General features: G+C 41.1%; 1 protein-coding gene across 7 annotated transcripts in view; it reads right to left on the reverse strand.

Moving 5' to 3' along the window:
• adgrb1a (adhesion G protein-coupled receptor B1a) overlaps window positions 1-25519 on the reverse strand; it is a 95556-nt gene that overhangs the window by 17135 nt on the left and 52902 nt on the right. For 5 of the 7 annotated variants that reach the window (XM_028975073.1, XM_028975072.1, XM_028975069.1 and 2 more), the window contains 13 exons: window positions 25082-25183; window positions 23384-23490; window positions 22492-22695; window positions 22348-22416; window positions 18902-19010; window positions 13266-13409; window positions 11689-11764; window positions 10992-11094; window positions 10576-10619; window positions 6986-7112; window positions 2190-2293; window positions 1973-2075; window positions 1307-1707 (listed from right to left, as the gene is read on the reverse strand). In XM_028975073.1, coding sequence (XP_028830906.1) covers window positions 1307-1707; window positions 1973-2075; window positions 2190-2293; window positions 6986-7112; window positions 10576-10619; window positions 10992-11094; window positions 11689-11764; window positions 13266-13409; window positions 18902-19010; window positions 22348-22416; window positions 22492-22695; window positions 23384-23490; window positions 25082-25183 — 1693 coding nt within the window. The remainder of the gene's footprint in view (window positions 1-1306; window positions 1708-1972; window positions 2076-2189; window positions 2294-6985; window positions 7113-10575; window positions 10620-10991; window positions 11095-11688; window positions 11765-13265; window positions 13410-18901; window positions 19011-22347; window positions 22417-22491; window positions 22696-23383; window positions 23491-25081; window positions 25184-25519) is intronic. The other 2 variants (XM_028975074.1, XM_028975068.1) reach the window with 2 other exon arrangements.

Consider the following 25519-nt stretch of genomic DNA (forward strand, 5'->3'; position numbering starts at 1 on the left):
TCCGCCACACCCGGGTAAATGGCTGAAACCGCTCTTACTTGACAGGGGGACAGTACACTATTTGTATGTACAGGAGATGAAAAAGAAAAGCTGCATCACAACCGGGCCAGATCCGTCTAGTGCATTTAAAGGAGCGCTACACAAATATACGACTGTTACGCCACGCGTGACACCTGGTCAGAGCTCCCTTTTCACACTGTATTTCACCAGGGGTGAGGTTAAAAGCAGAGGACACATTTCGTGTGCTGCAGTGTTTCACAATGACAATCATTTCACATGTTAGCTCACATTTTTGCTTTGCAATGAAATGTATCCGTGCAAAAGTAGTGAGTGTGTGTGTGTCTCAGTGTGAGAGTTTGTGAGTGTGTTCATCTGTGAGTGTGTGCATCTGCAGTGTAGTGTAGAGTTCAAGTTCTGACCATCTCAGGTGGCACTTTATTTTAAAAGTCTATATATTTGGCAGATGCAAAGCATACAAGTGTGTTTTTTTGTGTTAGTCCATTTTTATTTTATTATTATTATTATAACCCCTCAAGGAGCAACATGTTCTCCTTGAGCTGTTTGCTAAAGATTTTAGTTCTGTTTTTGAAAAAAGGGTTGGAAATGAATGCTTTTCTTTTTTAATCTGATTTATCGATTAATAAAAATAATAAGGCAATGTTTTTTAAGGAGGGGGTGAAAAATGATGTCCTCTCCTGTCTGGGTGGAAAAAGCATCAGAAAGGGGAGGTTTCCACTTATGTCGACATAAGGGGCCAAATTCTAGATCCGACCATCTGAGCTGCCACACTCTGAATGGCGAAGCAAAATGGCCATAGGACGCTCCACACCTATCGCCTTTCTAGCCACTGCAGGACAATAGACAGGCTGGGGAATTCATGTTAAATCATCTCACAAAGTGAAATTTTCATGTCATGGGACCTTTAAAACCACTTGTGACCTCGGTGGTGCTGTGGTGTTTGACTAAATTATCAATATTCCTCTGGCTCAGTGAATGAGATCAACAGACATTATTAGGAAATTATGAATAATTGAAGCCAGATGAAACAATCAGGTAATACAGATATCTTTAAAAATTGACATTGCTACAAAACCAACTGAAAACAGGCAGAGCAGCCACAGCCAGTTCTGACGTAAACATGGGGCAAGTTTGATTTATTGGTCATCTTCACCTAGCCTCAAGTTAAGCAATAAAACCATCAGCATCAGTTAAAACCAAAAACCCGTAGAGTTTAACAGAATCCTTATTGTATTATAAATAAATAAAACACAAGTCATGTGACCAGGAAGGCAGGAAAACCACTCACTAGTTAACTGTGCCGTATCCTTTGGCCTTGGTAAAACCCACTGAAATGGCCACAACCAGTGCCGGCAAACCTAGACAACAGAGAACAAAGCAACACTGCTTAGTAAAACGGATGACAGTGGTGACCGAAACGTGGTGGGTGTTGTGTATGTTGGGTAGAGAGTGTATTTGACAACAGCTACGGTCACTTAAATCCATTATTACACTACTGACAGAAAGGAGGAGCAGAAAGCCATATGGGCAGGCCTCACCCCAGCCCAGACAGAGGAAGCGTTTACGGATGATGCGGTTCCTGAGCCGCCCAGTCACAGCCATGTAAGACTGCCAAGCCTCAGTCAGCACCCAGCAAAAAGAGGACAGGAAGAAGAAGTGTAGGAAGGCTGCAACCAGAGTACACACAACCTGAGAGAGAGAAAGAGAGGAAGAGGAGAATAGAAAGACATAAAACGGACAGAAAAGAGAAATAAAAAGGCAACGTGTACACTGTGATGTTGCGGTGTATTGGTTGTGTGAAGTATCAGTGCAGAGCTATACAGACTGGCAGTCTAGACTCCCCTAAGACTCAGAAGAACTGAGAGGCAGGCTAACCGCCGCAAGACCCAGGTTTTTATAGCCGGAGGGGAGCTTTAGCTGAGAGGTAAGGGATGTTGTGATGGGTGACACTTACCTTGTTCCTCGTCTGAGTCTGTCCAATGAGTATCAGGGCGTTGGAGGAAATGATTGAGAGGCAAAAGTTGATGAGGATAACAGAACGTTCTGAGCGAATGTACCTGCAGAGCAGCAGAGCGCAAACACTGGAATCAGGAGCAAAAGCTAACAAATGCTTCAGTGTGTGACTAACATGTGAGTGTGACAATGGGAGTGTGTGTGTGTGTTTTTCTCACCTCCATACAGACACATAGATGATGATGAGCAGCAGAAGAGTGAGGGAGGAGACCCCACAGCCCACAATCAGTGTAACTGATGGCAACTGCGCTTTGTCCATGTTCTGAAAGAGCACACACATGACACACACATGCATACCAGTAAAGCAGCACATCCATACAACCAAATCACACGCAAATGCAACTATCGTCAGCAAATTTACAGGTAGATATGCATGCGGGATTTTTAGTGTCTGCAGCTGCTGTCCATCAGGACCAAGTTATTTGAAGGTGAAATGCACATGCACATACACTCACACACAGCTCCCAAACCTAGAAAACCAATTCTAAGCCTCTTCTTTAGCAGAGCCATTATCTTGGTTACCATGGTGACAGCATGACGATGGGCACTGCTTTGCCAATTGCATGACTGTACCTGCTAGTGCTAAATGATGTCTACAACTATGCTTGTACAAATTACAAGGCAATTGTATTTACATTTACTTTATCTATCAGGCGCCATTATCCAGAGCGCCTTACAATCAGTAGCTACAGAGACAGTCCCCCTGGAGACACTCAGGGTTAAGTGTCTTGCTCAGGGACAGAATGTTAGCAAGTGGGGTTTGAACCTGGGTCTTCTGGTTCATAGCCGAGTGTGTTACCCACTAGGTTACTACCAGCCCTAGGTTTCTAATATGCTGCAGCAGTGAATTGTGTGCAGCAAGACGACTGTCATGAATCCCCCAGATAAAACACTGCCTACCACTGGTGCACGACAGCATGCAAGCAGCGACCCCAACATAGCAGGAGGGGCCTGGTGGCTTCTACTGACTCAACACTGCACTGATGCATCCCAGCATTTCACCACTCCTTCATTTGTAATGCATGGAGCAGTACTGATAAAAGCAGTTGGTTTACTATAACTGAAATGGGTTGACCCAAGAAAATTGTGGTGCAAAAGAATAAAAACACTGGGGATGAAATAACCACTGCATAGTGATGCAGACGTGGACAGTTCTGCATTGATGCAGTGTAGAACATAATCAGTTATAATACAATGACGTTTTTTTGGTGATTTTCTGCCGGTGGCATAAAAAAATACGCGTTAAGAAGTAGTGCCGGTAGTGACTGTGGCGGCCTCATTATTTATTATTATATTATTATTTAGCATTTTCACAATTCATCGGCTGCACCTGTATTTTGAACTTTTTGTCTACACAGGTCCTAACTGCCAGTTTTGCTTGTTTTTCCTGTCTGAGCCGTATATTTAATATTTTACGGGTGATTTTGTTTACAGAGACTTCATCCATTTTATTTAATGTTTGTTAGGTGCATTTGTTAACAGAGACTGAGAGTCAATTTTATTAATTGTTCATGGGGTTTTGTTTATTTTCTTTGGATATTAAAAATGTCTTCTTGTCCCAGTGTTAAATGCTTAATTAGAAATTTATGTTTTTTGATCATTGAAAGGGTGTAATATTAGTATGACTTAATATGTATTAATTAATATGCCGTTATCATTACATCATTTGAAAATGGCCTCTCAACGACAATATTATTGTTTATCACAATAATTTCTGGGACAATTTATCATCCAGCAAAATTTGTGATCATTACAGGCCTACCTGACACCACAAACGGCAAAACAATGCCTGGTTTAGACATCCATGTAAACAAGAAAATTTGATGGGATGTATCATGATGCATCAACAATCGTGCATTGATAATCAGAATGGAATCGAATTGTGAGAGGAAACAGTGACTATTCACACCTTCAATGAACACAGTCCATATTTTAGCCAAGGTGCATTAAAAATTCTCTGCAGCAATTAATATGCTGGACTTACAGCTATTAACACATGCTAACACCTTGCTTGCTTACATACAATGGTTATACCATGAAAATAACACTCATGGGGACACAGACACACACACACAGCTGGATAATTGGCTGATTTTATAGCCTGCTTTGTCTTGTGGTTGGATGTCTGCTCCAGCAAAAGTTAATTAAATGGCTGGGAATAATCAGCACTGCAGCAAGTCCTGAGATTACAAGCAGACAGAATGAGGGCTGCTGGTCACCAGCACAGCAAACTCTTATTGCCCTAAAGCCAATCACAGGCTGTGAGTATGCCAAAGCCTTGAAATCACATTCATAATGTCGGCTGGAGTCACCTGCAGAAGTAGAGCAACGTTGCACTGACAGCATTTTAAACCAAAAATATACTGTCTCCCAGCTGGAAACCAAACCAGCATGACATGGGGGTGACTTCATTATGATCTGATGTGGGGTTACTACTGTTATGCAAGCATTGTGCACTGCACTCCTTGATGATAAATCCTTGATTGCAGTGGTACTGCTCTCTGAACTGGAGCAAATGCATGCTGTGGTACAAAGGTTCAAAAACCTTTCCCTGTGAGTGAAAAGCAGCCAAGTACCAACATAAAATGGTTACAAGTAGTGGCATAATTACATATTCATCAAATCACATATTATCAAACACTATTCCTCAACACATGTGTTGTACTTAATGAGGAACCAAGCAGAAATCTCTAGATGGATGTTCTAGATGGATGCTTATCATTACACTTTGTTAATAACAGACAGGTACAATGTGGTTTCGTCAAAATAACTGATTCCAAGTGCTGTCTTAGTAGATATCAGCACAAGAGCTTTCCACCACCAGATCACAGCACACCAATGACAGTACAGTATGCATTGATGCTTGTGTTTTATTGATCCGATTAACAATTCATGTCAGGATAAATGCAACATAGTCATCTGCTTTTTCACTTTCATATTAGTCCACAAGCCTGCATGATGCCACAAAACAAATGACAATTATTTTATATTTGGATTGGGCTGTCTTGCTGCTGAGGTGGAGAGTGAGGTGCATTTTCAAAAAAAAAAAAAAAAATCACACAATCATAAAATGATAAAATTCTCTGGAATACTGGTACCAGGTTCTGGTACCATGCGTCCATTCCAAAGTCTCTTGTATAATAACTGGTTGAAGAATGATGAAATAAAGAATGAAATTATGTTAAAACTGATGAGCTCATCTAATGGGAAAATACACTACCTAGAGCAAATTATAGCTCAATAAACTATAAATCAGACAGTTTTGTTCATTTCTGTTTTTACAGATCTCTGTTTTCATCTGGCTGCGAAGACATCCTTGGCTTGTTACAGCCATTCAATGCACAATGTAACACGTGGGGACGCACAAAAACAAAGTGGTTAAGCAGGGATTTGCATGGTGGAGTTTCTCTCGCTTTTTATAATGTGTAAATGATAATCTGGGCTCTTCAGAGTAGGGACCCATTCTGCACTGTTCTGCCCAGAGGCAAATGTTGCATTATACACTATAATACACACAGTCTATGATAATATGTGTTATTGAAGCAGATTTTCTGAGCAACGTCAGAATGGAAATTGCATGTGTATGATAATTTTTCTCAAAATACGATCATTTTAAGATGCTGGTACTATACTTCAACATTTAGGATCTGGCAACACTGATGGTGGTCTTTTTCACCCCTGTGAAATTAGGTGCAGTTCCACTATAACCTATGGTTACACAACATTCCCTCTGTGGATAAAACCATGCTGCCGATGTCCCTGCAGGGATTCGGTGTTCCTATCCTGTTAGACTGATTCAATTTCCACCTCAGCTGCAAAAAATGGGGGACTAATACTGTCTGGTGGAGAAGACTGCAGCAAGATCTCCCTCGTCCGTCTTTTCACTGCAGCTAAACTAGGCTTCTGTGCTGAGCTGCAACTGTAGTAGGTTGATCCCAGGCAGGAAATGTATAGAAGCAGAACAGAAGAAGACATGGAAAGAGAGCAAAGCGTGAAGTCAGCGTGGGGGGAGGGGGCTCAATTTTTCACGGCCTCTTTGTCATTCCGTGGCTGTAGGAGGGTAGATGCAGACAGTGGGTCAGACGCACTGCCGATTCGCCCTGCGACAACAGGAGACTGAGACGCCATTGTCCCCTCTCCTCTCCCTGGCAGTGAGTGCAATGCCTCCAATTGCCACAATATGTTTCCCGCAAGGCATATAGGACACACACTGCGACACTCAGCAAATCGTCTGCCATCTGTCCAGGTAGGGCAGGACGCGAGGGAAGCGGCGCTTCCAGGCCTTGGCTCTCACACAAATACACACTCTCACATGTGTTGGTGCATGCTAATGCAGGCCAGAAACCTGCAACATGCACACACATCACATTATTTCAGCTCGGAGACTGGTGTGTGTGTGTGTGTGTGTGTGTGTGTGTGTCTATGTATGGAGGGCTGCTGTTTTGTATGTGCACCAAGCAGCACGAAGTCGGTGTTACAGGACTTTAAGAAGCGCCTCCACTGTCCATGCAGTTACCAGGGCAACTGGTGAATAAATGGCTTCTGGGGCAGTTTCCAGGCTAATAGTAATTAATGGAAGTGAATGAAAATTCGACCCTTTATTCTACAAGGAGTATTGTTTTGATTCTGGCCAGTCTGGGCGCTGCCGGGGTCTCAGATTCCTCCTAAATTCAACCCTCTGGTGCAAGACACATCGTGCATGCAAATCGGAAGAAACAAAAGAGGAGCCTCAGAGAGAACTGAAATGCTTTAGTTGTAATTTACTACATGTGTGCGTATGTGTGCGTGTGTGTGCGTGTGTGTGTGTGTGCGTGCGCGCATCCCGCTGGCATGTCGCGTGAGGAGGAAGAGGAGAGAGAGGGGGACGCGCGCGCCTGTTGACAATCATGCCCCCATATCCCCCCAAAACCCGCAAACGTCCCTCCACGTCTCCGATCGCGAACCGTGCACTTACCGTGTCGGTGTTGAGCCGCGCTAAGATGGCGAAGGTGGAGAGCCGCTCACACAGGCATCTGGTCCGGAAGGCGTCGAGGGGCACGGCTCTGCATCCGCGCGGAGACCAGGAGCCCAGCAGCGAGGAGCTGCGGGGAGAGAGAGGAGGATGCGACGTTACACCGACACTCCGCTCCGCGTTTCTCTCCCGACGAAATGGGGATGATGGTGGAGCTCGAGCGGACGGCGAGATATATATATATATATATATACATACATACATACACACATTGTATGCATATACATCGTATTATTGATTGATTTATTAACAATTTCTGTATGCATAGACCGATGACATTCATTAATTCGTCCATTAATATTATTATTATAATGATTTGTATTATTAAAGAAGTTGTAGCAGTCGTAGTACTAGCTGTATTGTTGCCCAGAGTTGCCTGGTTTAAGTGCCACTTGGCTTTTAGTTTTACAGGTTAACAGACGTGCATCTCCATATAAAGCATGAGGTGAGTGTTCTTTTTCACCACCACACTCTCCAGTTAAAACCGTGGCAATGCTAGCTGCCCCATTACTGCTTCATTATTGTGTTTTATGTACACCAGGACAGAACATCCTTCACAATTCAATAATCATTAACTGTGTGACTGTTTCTCTTTCCAACAATTAGGGATGGATTTTCCCTTAAAGGTCAACATCAACAATAGGCTCTGTGAGATGGAATATTTCAGTCTGGTGTGCACATGCAACTTCATGGTGACTTTCACAACATCACCCAGTAAATAACTAACTTTACAACAGAAATAGAATAAAACAAGATGCTTTAAATCTCAGAACAACATATACATAAAAAACTAGGGGCAGTGGTGGCCTAGCGGTTAAGGAAGCAGCCCCGTAATCAGAAGGTTGCCGGTTCGAATCCCGATCCGCCAAGGTGCCACTGAGGTGCCACTGAGCAAAGCACCGTCCCCACACACTGCTCCCCGGGCGCCTGTCATGGCTGCCCACTGCTCACTCAGGGTGATGGTTAAATGCAGAGGACAAATTTCACTGTGTGCATCGTGTGCTATGCTGCTGTGTATCACATGTGACAATAAAATGAATAAATAGAAAGGGAAGCAAATTTGCGAAACCGGTGCGTTTCTGTCCATGTTTTTCATCCTATCAACACAAGACAAACACTTGAAGTTACCCATAGTGCACCGGCTCTATACTGCAACATCATCAGCAGGGTTACCCAGAGTGCACTAGGCTCTAGCATACCAAGGGGCTTAACAAATAAATGGAAGGTGGTAGAGACGCACATGCCTTCAGGGGCAAAGGCCTTCATAATTTGACAGCACTAACATTTGCATGTTCCTGAACAAAATCCAATATATATTGTAAGTCAGCGTAGTCTGTGCAGATGATAAGATTAGGGCATTGTCCACCACACAATCATAGAGACAGGCACACTGCTGTGTAATTGGATCATTTGGGTAGCAGTGAAACGAGAACGCTAGGGACAGGAAAGGGAGCCAAGGGAATTCTCAGAAAGGGAGCAAATGAATCACATAAGCAGGAAAACAACATCAAAACGCACACTAACGTATAAAGAGATCACACTTTGAAACACAGACACATCCCTCAGTTGTTATCAACAAAACCGTCTTTGATGCCTCCTTGGATTCCAATTTCTCTCCCAAATATTAACTCATTAATCACATCTGCTGTCCAAAATAGATTTTAATTTTCCTTCAACATGTTTCCACCCCCTCCCATTCTGTCTAGATTATATTTATGTCCTCCCTCTATCTTCTTCCCCCACCCAGTGTCTTTTGACTTTCCACTTGCCCCTCCTGTATTCCTCCAATCATTGTCTCTCCGCCGTCCTGTGTCACCTCCTCTCTGAGTGTCTTCTCAGTTTCTTTTCCCCTCTATATCTGGTACAGCCCATGTGGTCGGTATTTTCCCCTCACACTAACACAAGTGTACTTATCCATCTAAATGCAAATATCAACCCCATACTGCAATGAGCTCCAGAAATGGTCTTTTGTCCTCCTATCCTCCATCCATTCTCACCCATTTCTCTTTTTTTAACTATGACAAGACCAGATGCCTTTCAAGAAGTACTATCAAACAACAACTTTTATTTAATTTCTGAATGTATTTATGTAATATTTCATCGGTTATGAAATTGAAAGTCTAAATTCTTAGACCATACATTTAGGTTAGAAAAGCAAGGTAGCAAGCTATAAAAAAACGAAGAAGATTCTACTTGTGAATCAGCCTTGGTGCACATTTGGTCCCTGAGTTGAGCTATTGGACATGTCTGTCAGATAAAGGTCAGTTGGGCTATGATTAAAGAGTAGAGAAGGGAAGTGTTATTGAAGTGACTCACTCTTTTACAAACATTTGTTTGTAAGTTCTGGCCAATCAGAACCACACTGTTGATCTTCTTAACAGATCAATTATTGGGACTTCATAATCTTCCAGGAAATGGAGGTGAGAATGCTCATGAAGCTAACACTAAGACACACACACAGACCAGTAACCCAAATAGCATGCACCCAGACAGAAGGAATTAAAATGAAAGGTCTGCAAACAAGGCAAGACGAATCTGGGGAAATGTGAGCTGAAACAATCTGACAAGTACATCTTCTTAGCCACGTTCAAGCAGATTGTGGTACATGAGGAATCAGTATATGTTCATGTTCATGGGGACAACAGATAGGAGCACAAGAGGTTAAATGCAGAGGACACATCCCTTTCATCTTTCTACCTCATATACTATTAATCTGGAACCGATTGATTCAGCTCACTGACTGATGTGCGCCTGTGTCTAGGTCTGACTCAAATATGCAAAAACATCTATTAGCAGACATCAGTTTCCACAAAGGTAATCTCTCTGCTTGGCTCAGGGGTCAAGTCTTTGTTTTCTGTGCCAAACTGTGTCCTTCTATCCTTTATACTGATGATTTCACAAAGTCACATCTACAACGCTGCTATTGTGAGCCGGACTATGGAATTACAGAGACAGATGATTCAGTGTATAAAGCTTCTGCTGAGTCATTAGCCAGGTGGTGAACAAATTACTTTTAATATTCAGCAAATTAAAACACACACAAAAAACATTGGTCTTGATAGGAGGTAACACAGTAACAAAAATTATCATCAGATCCTTATAACTCAGCATCTACAACATTGAACAAAGACATGGACTGGGTACTCTGGGCATGTTAAAAATATTTTTTATTACACACTAATGTTGTTTAATTAATTTAACAAAGTGTCCTCTATGATACCTTTTGTAAAATATAATATTAATATATGAACATTTAACACTTATGTGTTAAATGTTTTATTATCTGTTTAATTCATTGACTTAATGGAATTAATGGGTGCTGAACACAGCTTCTGTCCCTCTACTACAGTTTCTCTTCAGCCTCAGTGCCACTGAAGTTACTATCTTTCACACACAGCACTGTCTTGTACACTGGCTTCATCATGGTCAGAGAACCTATTACTGAAGCTGCCCCTCCTCTGGCCTCTGGGAGCCACTGACCACTTGTCACACATGACAAATTGGAAAAGACACTGATAAAAGTGACCACTTACCTGTCACTTTCATCCCAGGCAATGCAGGTTTGATTCGTGGTGCCCTGAGGACAGAAGATGGGTTTGAATTGAGGCGTACAGTGTGGTGGGTACCGTATATGATATTCTTTAAAAGCTCGTTGACAGACAGAGAAGGACATGTATTGGAACAGTGATAAATCATGCAGTAACGATGCAACTGAAATCTCTACACAACATGTTGGTATGTTGCAATATTGTCCACCATTTAACCATTAACATTGACAGGACAAAGCAAAAGTGAAGCAAGACAGGGTTTAATAAACTATCCCAGAGTAGAGTAATTAGTTAAATTAGTTTTAGTTCTGTAGAATATTGTTCATCTGAGACAGAGTGAGAAACAGAAAACACTACATAAGCATTAAGGGTGGGGTTAGACAGTGGTAGAGTATACTCACATTGTACAGGTGGGAGAACTCTACCTCCACCGGTCCCATTATTGCACTTGGTGTGGGCTTGATTGTTACAGAAATCACCTTGGAGTTGAGGACTGTGCTGTTCCTGAAAGCAAACATAGAACAACTGGATAGCACACACCCACAATGCACTGGGACGAGATCCCATTTCACAGCCATCAGCGACCAGACTGCCCTCTCTCCCACCACAGACACCCTCTCCATCTAACTAAGTATGTGTCATAGGAAATCACTTCTTCAAATGCATCTCATTTCTTAAACATAAAAAAAGAAAAAGAAAATAATCGATGCCAACCATAAGGCAGGTTTTATGTGGGAGAGCTGGAATGAACTCCGGCTGCACAATCCCCTACTCCGACATATGTTATATATGTGTGTGCTACGATATAAGTGACTACCAGCTTTACAATAAATCACTGCTGTCTGCTTTCAGAAAATTCAAGATGTACATAACTATGGTGAAAATAGACAAATGGCATAACATGTTTCCATTACAACTGTGCAGAATCAAATCAGAAATTTGAAGCACACATCAGGGACAAATAAACCAAATACCAGAGGTGGTGCATCTGAAGAGCTGGTGATGTGTGAGGAGATGGAGGGATGATGGGACAGATTAAAGTCAGGAAGTGAATGATGAGAGAGAAAACAGAGAAAAGGAAACCTGAAATTCTCACACCTCTGCAGAGACAGGATGCTTCCGAGGTTTCTGTAAAGAACAATTCCAGTGACGAATGCCGAAGTGTCATCTGCATCTACAGACACACACACAAAGTTATATATATTTTAAATGCTAGCCATGTAGAATAGATGTACAGGAGAAATCAGCTGACTAGCTGTACAAACTCAGTAGACAAAAAAGTAGATGCACATTTATCTACTCAAACATACATGCTTGTACAGTTCTCAGGGGTCAGAGAACATCATGTGAGGTTGCAGAAACTGGGGGGACGCGAAACGAAATTTGAAAATGAGAAGCGTAGAACTGACAGAAGAGGACAGGATTCAGGGCCAGGGGCAGTGCACAGAAACAATTTCACGCACTTACACACTCACTGATACAGTCCCATCTGCTTGTACAATTACAGACACGCTCATGACACACACGCCAGGCCTATACTCTGATAGCATGAGTGTGAACACATATGCAGCTCCAGGGCTTCAGCTGAGTATGCAGCAAGGGGGAACTGTGTGTGTGTTTCCTTAGGCTCATTGTGTGTCAACTCTCTCTGAAGCATGCTAGCCTGTCGATACATATGGACCAAGCCACTGAGATGGAAAAGAAGGGTGACCTCAGGGGACTTCAAATGGGAACATTACAGCACAGATGTGTGTGTGTGTGCGAGTGTGTGAGAGAGAGAGACAGAGAAAGAAAGTATCTTTTAAAGATTCTTTTAAATGTATGTCCTTCCAGGTGTTGAGCATGATTTTTTAATGGGGAGGCCAGAGACGTCCATTCTTTCATCATGTAGCTCCTCCCCTGCATGACTTTCTTCTCTATCAGTTGCTTATGTGTTTTGTAATTTTACATTTCCATACAAAACTTTGTAACTTGTTGTTAGTGTATTTGGGGTGTGTTCATGTGTGTATTCTTTTAATTCATTCAAAGTTGGATGCCGAAAAAAGAATATGGATCAACTTGTAATGGAAAGACGGCTGGGTCATAGCATGGGGCATAGCAAAACTGTAGCTCATTTGGGTCAGGACTTTTCGAAAGTTGTCCAAGGCAGGAAAATCATTGCACTGGCTACAGGGTTGTGGGCAGGCCAAAAAGACTCTCTGATTCAGACTGGCCATTTCAGGCTGGCCTTTGATCCAATTGAAAGGCTAGCGTAGCAGAAACTGCAGAAAAAACATAATGCTGGTGCTGCTGAATCTTTTTGTAATGCACATTGTTGTCTGCTGTGTTGATCCCCAAAGCATAAAAGTGTTCAATGACAGCTTCCTTGTGGCCAGTCAAACACCGCAATTAATTAATGCATGCGCAAATATTCTCAGAGTAACTACAATGCAGTTAAACAACCACATATCTGTGAATATATCTCAGAGACTCCTGGTTATGACCACTAGAGACAGTCTGGTGTCATAGTTTGAAATCCAAGACACTAGACTACCTCTATAATTTTATGACAAAAGACATTTTCTAAAGTGAACACCAAAAGGAAGGCAGTCATCTGTTTAGATATTAATCCCGATGGGCTGTTAACACAGACAAGTCCTTTGGGGATAGCCATATCTTCAGTTGAACTCTCTTACCTGGTGTCCCAGTAGACATGATGTATTTTGAAATGTTGATCCGGTCCACTGAGGTGCGCGCCCATTCAACCATCCCCCTCCAGCCATCCATTGGAAATCTAATGTCGGTGCTGCCAGACATTGGACGTTTGTGGATGCTCAATACTGTGAAGGAACCAACGTATAAATTAAAATTACATTTTTCCAGCCTGACGTGCTTCATCATCACTGTTTTGTAGTCAATGTCTGTGGTCTCCTTTATAATGTTGCATATGCACAACACGGGACCTTAAAGATACATACAGCTGTTCCTATGCATCAATAGAAATAAACTTGACAGCAAAATGTACGCATATTTACACAAACCATGACCATTTGGGGCAGAAAAAATGTTACCGCGTATGATGAGGGTGAGCAATACGTGAGTGGCCAAGTGGGCAAGGAAGTGGACCCGTAATTGGAAGGTTGCCAGTTCAAATCCCAAACCACCAAGATGCCCCTGAGCATCGTCCCCACACACTGCTCCTCGGGCGCCTTTCATGGCTGCCCACTGCTCACCAAGGGTGATGGTTAAATGCAGAAGACATATTTCGTTGTGTGCTGGGCTTGCTGTGCTTCACAATGACAATTTGTTCTCTTAACTTAATCTACACTTTTAATCTATGCGCCACAGCTATTGAAATATAATTCGGTATTCTATAAATGCAGGTTATTAGAGCTGTAATTCTTGACCAAAGCCTGGTTTGGTTTGTGCTTGACCTTTATCATTTTAGTTGGGCTTGGGTCGGGTCAGGTCAGGATGGGACGGGACGGGTCAAGCTTGTGATCGGTCAGCAAACACCAAATGGTGAAAGCAGCACATTTTGCTTTGTTTAGCATCACTACTGATGTGGGTTCTTTATGTTCTGCTTATGATATGTTCATGTTGCTAGTTTAGTGTGTGAAATCAGGTTCCATAGGACCGTACAGTGTGCGCTAGAGGTGTGAGCCTTCACTGGTATCACAATTCAGTTCGATTACGATTATCAGTGCCTTGATATCGATGCATCATCATGCAGCCCATTAATTGTTTACTTAGTCAAATGGTGTTTTGAAATACAAAACTTAAGGTCTCGTACACCTCTGTGGACCCTTGATTCTGTGTTCAGTCCGCACTCCCCTGACGCCACAAAAATATGGAATCAGATTTGTGTCAAAATTTTTAAACAAAACTAAAATCAAACAAAATGAAAAATCAAACAAAAATTCGATGTTGAAATGTAAAATAAGAGGCTGGAATTTGAACAGACTATGTTTTTGCTTACATCTAGATCTTTTTATTTTCACTGCACGTTTTTACAATTTAATTTTGCTTTTCAGTTGCTCAGCGCGTTTTACGTTTACGTGCCTGAGAATACGGTTGGACTTTCGCCACAATTCTCTCGTGTAGCCGGGGCTTCGACTCATTGGCCAGCAGGTATTTGAGTGACAGCTCTGTTCCTTGAAACTCTTATCACTGCGAGATACATGGGCTTCAAGGACACGCAGAGCAGAAACAGCTATTAGCGATCACATATGGATCACATCAGTACTTACAATTGGTTAATCATGCTGTTGATCGTATGCATAAATCTCATTCCATATATGAATGCAAATTGTTACTGCTGTGCACTTGAAGTGATTGGTTTCAGAGTTGTGATGGGAAGTTTGGCTCTTTTCAGAGTGACTCATATTTTATCCTTACTTGGCAAATATGATTTATCCACACACAAATCATTCATATTAAGGCATAAGGAAGGCTAAAAGATGAGGTTATGGATGCCACAAGAGCAGGTCCTCTGAAAAGCTCCTTCCCCGCCAGAGGTGACGTTCCATGTCCCAATAGCCAGTTTCCTTGTCCGGGGATCAGACCGCCAAAGCTCCTGCCTTGGTCTGGCACCTTATCCACAATACTCCAGACCCTTCATGTTCTTCCTTCAGATGGTGGGTCCACAGTTGGGTAAAAGAAGGCGGAGCAACAGAAAAAATAGCAGTGAAACTGAAAACCAGCACCGTAACTGAAAGTCTCACAATCGAAGATGAAAAAGAGCGAGATATAAGCTAAGTTGTCAAAATTCCAGACTCTTATTTTACATTTCAACGTTGTTTTTGAGTTTGATATAACATTTTTTGCACAAATCTAATTTAATCGAAAAATGCCTGATTCAGACATCTATAGCATCAGGTGAGCGTGGACTGAACACAGACCGTTTTTCTGCTCACTGGAGAAAACTTGACACCGAACGTGTTGCGAGTGACGCAGGATTTGTTGTGTGTCTCTGGACACTCCGTTCCTGCTTTGTGCGTGTGTTTCGAAGTGGCAGAAAGAACACTCGCCCGCATTGATTCTATTGGTTGTGCGAAAATAGGTCACGGTGCACAGCGGACAAAGTTCAACAAATGACCACGGAGTACTGTAGCATTGGTAATAAATGGTTTGATTTGTCTGATGTTGTAAAGGCAGTATCTGCATGACCAGGTAAGAGGATAATGACAAGGGCCAACAACAGAGGTCTCAAATGGAATGTTGAAGCCCTGCCCTGGTGATGGATTCCCTTTCATGTACAGCGTGGTGGGACGTCACCCAAGAGGAAACATTAACCAGGCAGTTTGAGATACACAGTAGAAACTTGTTGGTCAAGGGCAAATTAGAAGATGAACTGAGTATCATCTGTTTAACAATGATAGTAGAATGTGATATCAGAGTGATCTAGTTCATGAGGAGAAGAGTAGTCATCCAAGGACAGAGCTTTGTGGAACTTCAGTAGATAATCATGACTAGGCAGACTGTGATCCTTTCCTTGTCACCTGGTATGTTTTATCCTATTGGTTAAAATGCAAACCATTTCCCCAAATAATTTAAAATCCCAAAATTGGACAGTGTAGTAAACAGAGAACCTCCATTAAAGCAGATATGGCACAAACAGTTGTATTTTCTTACAGTCTTCCAAATACAGAATGTACCAACATTTTTTTTCACACATATTACACAATATGAAATGCAGTCATTTTCTGGCATTTGTTGCAGTAAGTGCTGCACTATAATCCAATATTCTGTTGCATTGGCCTGCAGTCACATATGTTGAGTATCCGACTCAACAGACTCAATATACTTGAGTCCATTCTTTCATATTGCCCTGGGGTCTCACATTTTTAGCAGCCAACATTAAACATAGCTCCTCAATCATGAATAGTCTATTTTAAGGGGTTACAATGAGGGGTTACAGGGGCAGTGTCTCTGGAGTTCTGTGGATCTTTAGGAAATATGGACTAAAAGATTAAAGGTTTCAAGTTTTTTTTACCTTAAAGCTGAGGTTTCTACCATTTAACTAGAAGGTTTCCTTATATTTAAAGCAACCTTTTAGCATTTTTAAACTACTGTTTCTGCTTCTCTGTGTATGAGTGAGAGAGGTCACAAGTGTGTATGTGTATGCATGCGTCTGTAATAATATATGAGACAGGGAGGTCAGCAGTTAAATAAGGATGTTTTCCACCAGACAGCAGTAAACATGTCCCATTCCTTACTCTGTACGCCTCCACAGGTTAGCCTGATGCCCACCCTCTGTGTATGTTTGTGATTATGTGTGTGCATTTTCTTCTTTTCCTTCTTTCGCATGACATAGTGAGATGGAGGATGAGAAAGGAGTTAAAAAAATTCAATTATCTCTTAATTCAACTGACCTGCAATACGTCAATCAGAGTATGACGATTGATGAATATCAATGTTCCTCATTTTGGCAAACACGATTCAATTCCACATTCAACAACACCAAAACAATGAATTCTTCAGAAATGCTAAACATTAAATGTGTTCTTTTTTAATAAATTCTATTCACAACCTTCAAGATCCAAACCTGTCTGGTTTCAAAACTGATTTTTCCACAGAGACTGCTCTTCTGGCTTTTAAAATAAAAAACTCCATGCTGATAGAGCAGCAAAATTGTCACTAGTCCTAATCTTCCTGGACCTCTCATCAGCATTTGACACAGTTAATTACAAGACTCTACTGACCATCCATAGGAGTCTTGGAATTAATGTCTCAGCATGGCAGTGGACAGCTTCCGATAGGACTGATCTGATCAGATGAAATGGAAGAGGTCCACCTCTGCTCCTCGCAAGCTCTCTACTTGTGTTCCTATATAAAACCAATCCCTAGACTGAATCCCAAAACAAATAAATAATGTCCAAGTGGATCTTTAATCACTGAACCTTAATATAAATCTTCTATCTAAAGTTTAATTATCTTCTGTGAAAGCCAGAAATAACATGTAAACTGTTGTACAATCACAATAAATGACAGGCATATAATAGGTTACATAGAGTCCCTGACAAAAGTCTTGTCGCTTATCTATTTTGTAGAAACACCTGCTATTATCCTGACTTTTAATTAATCAATTGGTGTTAGAAATAGCTCACACGCAAAGCTAAAACCCTACCAAATGATGTTTAATGCATTGAAATTAATTACTTTCACTGAAAAAAATATATTTAATCAAAACAGAAAGGCACCAAACCTAACTGTTTTCTGTGTGAATCTCGGATCCATGCGGGCTCCAGTAGGTCTCCTGCCATATTTGTGATGACTGTTGTGTAATTCAACAGAAGATTCATCTGAAAAATCCACCTTCTGCCACTTTTCCAGCTTCCATCCTTTTAGCAGGCTGTGGGCCTTGGCAAATGCCACAAAGTTTTTCAATTGTCTTTTGTTTAGTGCTGGCTTCTGGGCACTGACTCGACCATGGAGGCCATTTCAAAACAGAATACGACAAACTACTCTGGTTACACAGGGACTTCAGGTGACCAGGTCTCGTGGAGCTCTGCTGCAGTGGAAAATGGTCTGGCATTGGATTTTCAAGCCAACAAACGGTCCTCTCAAGCAGTTGTCTTGCGGGGTCTGCCAGACCCGGGCTTGTCAAAAATGTCTCCAGTCTCTTCAGATCTTTTTTTTATCCTGTGTACTTGATGCTGAGACACATTGAAGGTGTCTGCCACATCAGCAGTGGATCTGTTCTTCTAAGCCTCTTGATAATCAAGAGGCTTATAGGGGCAGTGGTGGCCTAGCAGGTTAAGGAAGCAGCCCCGTAATCAGAAGGTTGCCGGTTCGAATCCCGATCTGCCAAGGTGCCACTGAGGTGCCACTGAGCAAAGCACCGTACCCCCACACTGCTCCCCGGGTGCCTGTCATGGCTGCCCACTACTCACTCAGGGTGATGGGTTAAATGCAGAGGACAAATTTCAGTGCTGCTGTGTATCACATGTGACAATCACTTCACTTCACTTTAGTCTTGGGGTGAATCTTAGGCATGTTCGCAGAGGTCTGGGGTTCTTTTTCTACACACCTGAGACCTAATTGATCCATTATTAGTCACAGGTAAAGCTCTTATGACAAGGCGACAACACTTATGTCTTTGCAAAAATTGACTCAATGGGCTTTACCAAGCTTTGAATATTAGAATACTTTTTGAGTTTCGTTTTGCATTGAGACATTATTACAAAAGCTGTTGGGAATAAAATTAGTCATTTCTTGTAAAACAATCTTTAGAAATATATTTCAGCAGCACTTGAGGTCAATTTGTACACAAGGGACAACACTTTTGTCAGGGACTGTAGTATGTACTTAGATAAAAGCAGAAGCTGACCTAGGTTTTCAGTGACCTCATAGGTATCCTGGAAGTCCTTCCTTCGGAGGCTGATGACATCCACAAAGTCTTCCACCAGACGGAAGAGTTCTTTTATATTTGGTCCCAGCTGAGAGAGAAAACAGAAGTTGTATATGAGCAGTTTTGTAGGACAAACAGAAATGGTACCACATTTCATTAACATCCTTCCAACGGCACACCAGACCCGGGTAAAATGACCACTCTAATAATGCCAAGCCCCTTTCAGGTCAAAGGAAAAGGAAAAACTTAGAGAGCCCTCTCTGTTGACCTAAGATAAGGACAATCATCTGCTCCTTTAACCAGGAGAATGGAGCGGAGGTCATTAAGCCTTCCCTCCAAAAGCCCAGGAGAACAAAGGAAAACTTTCTTAATTGATCTTAAAACTTCTTTAATTCTCCTGGATAATCTGAAACTAATATCACTTGGTGCGACAATAGACTTTCATTTCCCATTTACCATATCAAAAGGACATACCTAGTTAACTTCAGGTTTTCTAGTTATCGACAGGAATGTGGTTCTCCATGATGCAAATGAATAGGCATGTACTGTATGATGTCTCTGTTACCAACTATTTTTAATGTGAGAGTGTATAACACTTATATCACTTTCTTATAATGATCATCAAATTGAACTCATCTTCGGTCAGGTCATGGGGAGAAGCAATCACACCCTACCACACCATTGGCTAAAACCTCAATCTGGGGTGTGGTCCTACTGCAGATAAAATTGGCATTCCGTTGACAACAAAAAAGGATTTGATACAAGAGAGCAGCTATTAGAAACGGGAGAAGAATAACCAAGCAGCAAAACCAGAACCAAGGGTATATCTTCCTGCAACTTCTTCAAACATCAGCTACAATGACACCCTGCCATCATGGGTCGACACGAGAGACCAGCAGCACAACTGATCAACAAGAGCCAGTCTTATCACTGATTAAGTAGGAGCCTTCTTTGCCTTACATTCAAATCATCTGTCAGACAGAGAACACGTCGTAGAACATGTCGTGTATATTAGCATTGACTAGTATGTCTGCCTCCGTGGTACTCGTGAAGCCTAACTGTATTATTAATGTCATAGCCTGTTCCTTAAATTTGTACCTGTTAATCTGATTAAGGTAAAATCTGACACTTTAACGTTTATCAAGGTAGCTATATGATAGAGTGTAAATGAAACATTTGTAATAGTTTTTAGAATTTGTATACAATTCTCAAAAGGCATTTCTCCTGAGTACATTGAATATCTGCATTAAAATCTTGGATACACTGATAAATCAGACTTGCTCTATTTTTTTCTAATTTATAATAATTGTGGATGACCTTTGAGGATGTCCATGTCTTGTTATAAAAACATTATTATTGAAATTTTCACGAGATTTCCTTGGCAGTGTTATGTCCTGCTTCTGTTGTGTGTTTTGTGTTGTGTTTGTAGGTGCCTGGGGATTGTAAATTGAGCCCACCTGTTCCTGCTGTGGACAGGCAGAATAAAAGGAGCCTCAGTCTCCTTTTTTGTGACTGCGCTTGCCGTGCCATCCACCCCGCCCGCCTCACTACCATTTCCCTTTGACATCACTTCCGGTTTCCCCTGCACTTCCCCTAGGAGGGGCCTGCTTCAGTGTTTGTTTGTTTTTCTCCGTTTTCCTGTTTTTTTACCGTTATTTGTTGTAATTCGTTTCGAATGTATTTCTTCTGGAGCCCCTAGTCCAGCTCGTAACAGGCAGACAAGTGCAAAAAGCGCAATTTTTAATAATTTTCTAAAAATCACAATTTTTAGGAATAAAATCACAAATTGATTCATAACCACACATTTGAGCTCAATTTACCCTACAGTTTATATGTATATTAGTGTATGTACAGTGTATATTATTTCACTACACTGTATGTAAGCAGATTGGATTGTGGCTGTCTCTCACAAACATTTTATCACTTCTGTTTACAGTGACCCTCTGCATAGCGCCCACAATGCTGCACTTCTTCACTCACACACACACTTCTATTTTTCACTTGCCTTCTGTCTTTCTCACTCGCCCACTTTCCTGTTTTAGAGTTGCTGCCAGGTCTTCTGCAGCACTCTCAAACACTCTATGCTGTTTATATATGCTGCATGTCTCAGTTTTACGTCTTAATTCTCCAGTTGATAGGTATATTTAGGTATATGATAGGTATATTTACATAGGTATATTAGCCAATATTTTGAATATTGGCTAATAGGTATATTAGCCAATTACAGGCAATAACAGAATCAACAATCTTAAATCACTATGTGAACCGATTATTATTGATACACAACTCTATTGGCACCCAATCTACCAACAAATGACTAACTTCTCTGCTGAATGCTACAAATCCTTTTAATGTTTGACAACATTCTAAGCAATTCAAATGCTTAGCTCAACCGGTCAATGTTCAACATTGCTTTTCCATGTCCGGTTGTCTTTCAGTAATATAACAGCTGTGTCAAATAACAGCTTCCCTTTGATCCCAGTCTTGGTCTGTCATCCTGTATCTACATTTGATATAGGCTGTAATTCATTTTTTTGTGCTGTATAAGGGAATTTGAAGTAATTATGAATGTGTGTGGCAGAAATGCATACTGGATTGAAGAATTATGGTTTGAAACAGAATTTCTTTTCAGACTGAATGCTGCTGGTCATTACATTGTTGTTAGAAGCTCAAGATTCAACTCTGCTTCAGTGATAGAAACATGGACACCACAAGCATCTCCCAAAGGTAAACAAAGACTGAAGAGGTATTTCAGTGGATAAATGCCTTAATTCATCACAGCAAGATGCTTCAGTTTTGTGACAATCTGAGACCGGGTGGAATTCATCACAGCTATGTGACAAATACAACGCCAGTTGGGAGGTAAGCAAAAATGCTGGCGCCCTCAAGGCACTCAAGCTTGCCATATAGAGGGAGAGAGCAAGAGTAATAGAGATCACCATCAGCAGCACTCTGTTTCACCTCCTCAGCATCTATTTTTGCATCTCCCTTACAATTATGCATCACCTCACACTGGTGGCCGAGAATTGCAAATCAAATGAACATTTCATTAAAAATTTGTATTTAATAAAATTAATTTAAAACATGTGAAATACTATGCAAAATGATGGGTACTACAAGTTCCAACTGACGAAAAAACAGTAGATACTGGCAGTGCCCCCTCACCCTGATTGTAGACTTGAGTCAGGAGGATCTGACAGTTTTGCACAATATTCTCACAGTCCTTCCTTGCTTCGTTCTCATGTGACAGCCAGAGACAGAAAAGGATCTGGCCTGAGTGTGCTGCTTCTCACTGATCTCAAACCAAACACTAACATACAGAATGACTAAACTTCAACAGATGTAATCTTCTACAACTAACACCCTAACACATTCATACTCAAACTTAATTACACAGTGAACACTGAAAAATGACAAAAACTTACCAGCTGTGCCTCTTCCCATCTGTCTCTGTTCTCTTCCATCAAAAGGTTGCTGATGGACTGAACAAAACTCTGAAGAGAATGAAGAACACAATTTGGTTGAATGCATTCTTTCTTCTATTCATTCTTTATTTGAATTGAACATACCCCAATGTCTGCATTGCTAGGACTATAGTAGGACCTTCTGAAAATCTCAGTCATGTTCTTCAGCACATCAACAATGGCCAGAAGGTCTCCACTGTAGGTGGTGCCCTTACTGGATGTGTCCCTTAGCAAGGACATGATCCCCGATACGCCATCCCCCACAAGCCCCCTTTGTGCCTTGGACAAATGCTCACGTGTCTGTGGAATCAAATGTCAGAGAAAGACAAACATTTATGGACCACCGTCCACATTTCTCCTCAGCGGAGTAGTGCGAGTGGACTTCCCTGTCAATATGTGTTATGAACCAAGCTATCCCCAGCAAACACAGCTACTGATTCAACAGTCTGCTGACCTCTCTGACACTCATTTGGTACAGCCAGTTTAACACCAGGACAAATGCTGAAAGATGTTTAAATGGTGGGAAAATCCTTGACTTTTAACACTATTGATGGGCCCCGTTAACTGAGACCTGAGGACATAAGGCTGAGAGGACTCCCTACTGGCTTTCACATATTGATATCAATGTTATTAAATTAGATTAAACTCAAAGAATAAAACTAAATATCTAAAATCTATTCACAACATATATATAATCAAAATACTGAAATTCATAAAGCCTTGAAAAACCTACAATAAAACAATAACTCTCTCCAGTTGTAGGATGAATGTACCCCACATGTTCAGTTACAGCTATGACTAACACAATATAATTGTGTTATCTAAATTATATACACACAATATAAATTTATATTGCTATTATAAAGTTACAAAATAAGTAAGTTAAAATTTTCTCAGTTTCAACTTTATAGGTTTACGGTGAATGACCACTGTCATATTAACCAAATTCATGCCATCTCTGCCCTTGATACCCTTTATAGTCTGAGTGAGTACTCACCAGTTTCTGGATGTTGTAGTAGTCACTGGAGATGCACTTCATGTAGGTGGGACTCTCCCATAAAGCATTGCCCTCCTCATCCAGTGAACAGCGCCGCAGGATCAGCCCTGAATCACATGACAGACTTCACTTAATCTGTCAGAATGATGAACCCGCTGGATAATTAGGAGCCACATTTGGTTTAAAAAGGAAGAGGATTCTGATCATTACAGTTATATGATGAGTCCTCTGCTCATTCTAAATATTTAGAGAATTTTTTCACTCTTTGTTATATTGCAGCCATTTGCTAAAATCATTTAAGTTAAATTGTTCCTCATTAATGTACACAGAACCACATATTGAAAGAAAAACACAGAATTGTTGACATTTTTGCAGATTTATTAACAAAGAAATATCACATGGTCCTAAGTATTCAGACTCTTTGTTCTGACCCTCATATATATCTGTCCATTTTCCTACACCTTCATTTGAGTCTAGCTGTGCTTGATTTTACTGATTGAACTTGATTCGGAAAGCCACACAATGCATGTCAGAGCAAATGAGAATCATGAGGTCAAAGGAACTGCCTGAACTGCTCAGAGACAGAATTGTGGCAAGGCACAACAAATTCTGCTGCACTTAAGGTTCCAAAGAGCACAGTGGTCTCCATAATCTTTAAATGGAAGACATTTGTGATGACCAGAACCCTTCCTAGAGCTGGCCATCCAACCATCCAACCTGCCAGAACTGGAGAGGATCTAGAAAGGGGCAGTGGTGACCTAGCCAGTAAGGAAGAGGACCCGTAATCAGAAGGTTCACAAGCTGCCCACTGTTCACTAAGGGTGATGATTGAAAGCAGAGGACACATTTCATTGTGTGCACTGTGTGCTGTGTTTCACAATGACAATAACTTCACTTTCACTTTCAGGATCTGCAAGGAGGAATGGCAGAGGGTCCCCAAATCCATCTTGTTGCATCTTTCCCCAAAAAGACTCATGGCTGTATTAGATTAAAAGGGCGCTTCTACTAAATACTGAGGGTCTAAATACTTAGGACCGTGTGATATTTCAGATTTCTTTGTTAATAAATCTGCAAAAATGTCAACAATTCTGTGTTTTTTTTGTCAATATGGAGTGTGTACGTAAATGCGGAAAAAAATGAACTCAAAATGATTTTAGCAAATGGCTGCAATATAACAAAAAGTGAAAAATGTAAGGGGGTTTGAATACTTTCCATACGCACTGTATTTATGTATGTAATGTGCACTTAATTATACATGAATGTATATAAGCAAATCTGTTCGGCCATTTTTTCTCAACACTGTCATTAATCTTAGCCAATTGTACATGAAGGAATACTGTTGCTTTCAATGGCCTGCAAATAACATGAAGCCTGTTTGGTGATTGTGTGTGCAGATAAAATTTGAAAGGCAATCAACAAATAAAAATACATATTTAATGAAACTCTATCAAACAATCAAAAAATGTTTTATGGACAGATTATTATTACAGAGTGGTAGTTTTATAACCTTTAATACTTTTTGAATGCCATGTTCCTCAGGCTACAATAAACTTTTAAGAGTTTTTGTTGAAAAATCTTTATTTCTTGATGAGGGGTTTGTTTTTATTTGTTTCTGTTAAACATTGTACAGTTTTTAACAAGCCCTTTTCACACTGGGTGTTTTGCACCATATGTTTAATATGTAATTGTAGGTCTTACCGACAGCTTTGAGGGGGCAGCTAACGGCTGCAGTGTCTCCGGCTGGGGTTCTTTTCCACTTAACATTGGAGAAATGATCTTCTGCACAAATCTCATGAGGTTCTGTTAAAACCAAGACAAAGACTCACATCACTATTAACCTGACCGTCCAACTGAGCCAGCAGAGCACAGAATCTGCCATTGCTTCATGAACATCTCAATACACAGTGAAGCATAGAAGACAATTTCTCATTCAACAACTCAATTAAATCTTGCAATTATCCTGAAAAAGGTAATGGCTTTTCATGCTGGCATTTTGCCAGTGGCATGCCTGCCATGAGCCATAAGCCTCAGCATTCAGTGTTAAAGTTCAATACTTTCTGTAGAGTAAAAACATGACTGGCCCCACTGTCAATCTGGGGAAGCAGGCTACCTATGGGGAAGTGAAAATACCACATG

The sequence above is a fragment of the Denticeps clupeoides genome, chromosome 4, assembly GCF_900700375.1.
Source record: "Denticeps clupeoides chromosome 4, fDenClu1.1, whole genome shotgun sequence".
Taxonomy (NCBI): domain Eukaryota; kingdom Metazoa; phylum Chordata; class Actinopteri; order Clupeiformes; family Denticipitidae; genus Denticeps; species Denticeps clupeoides.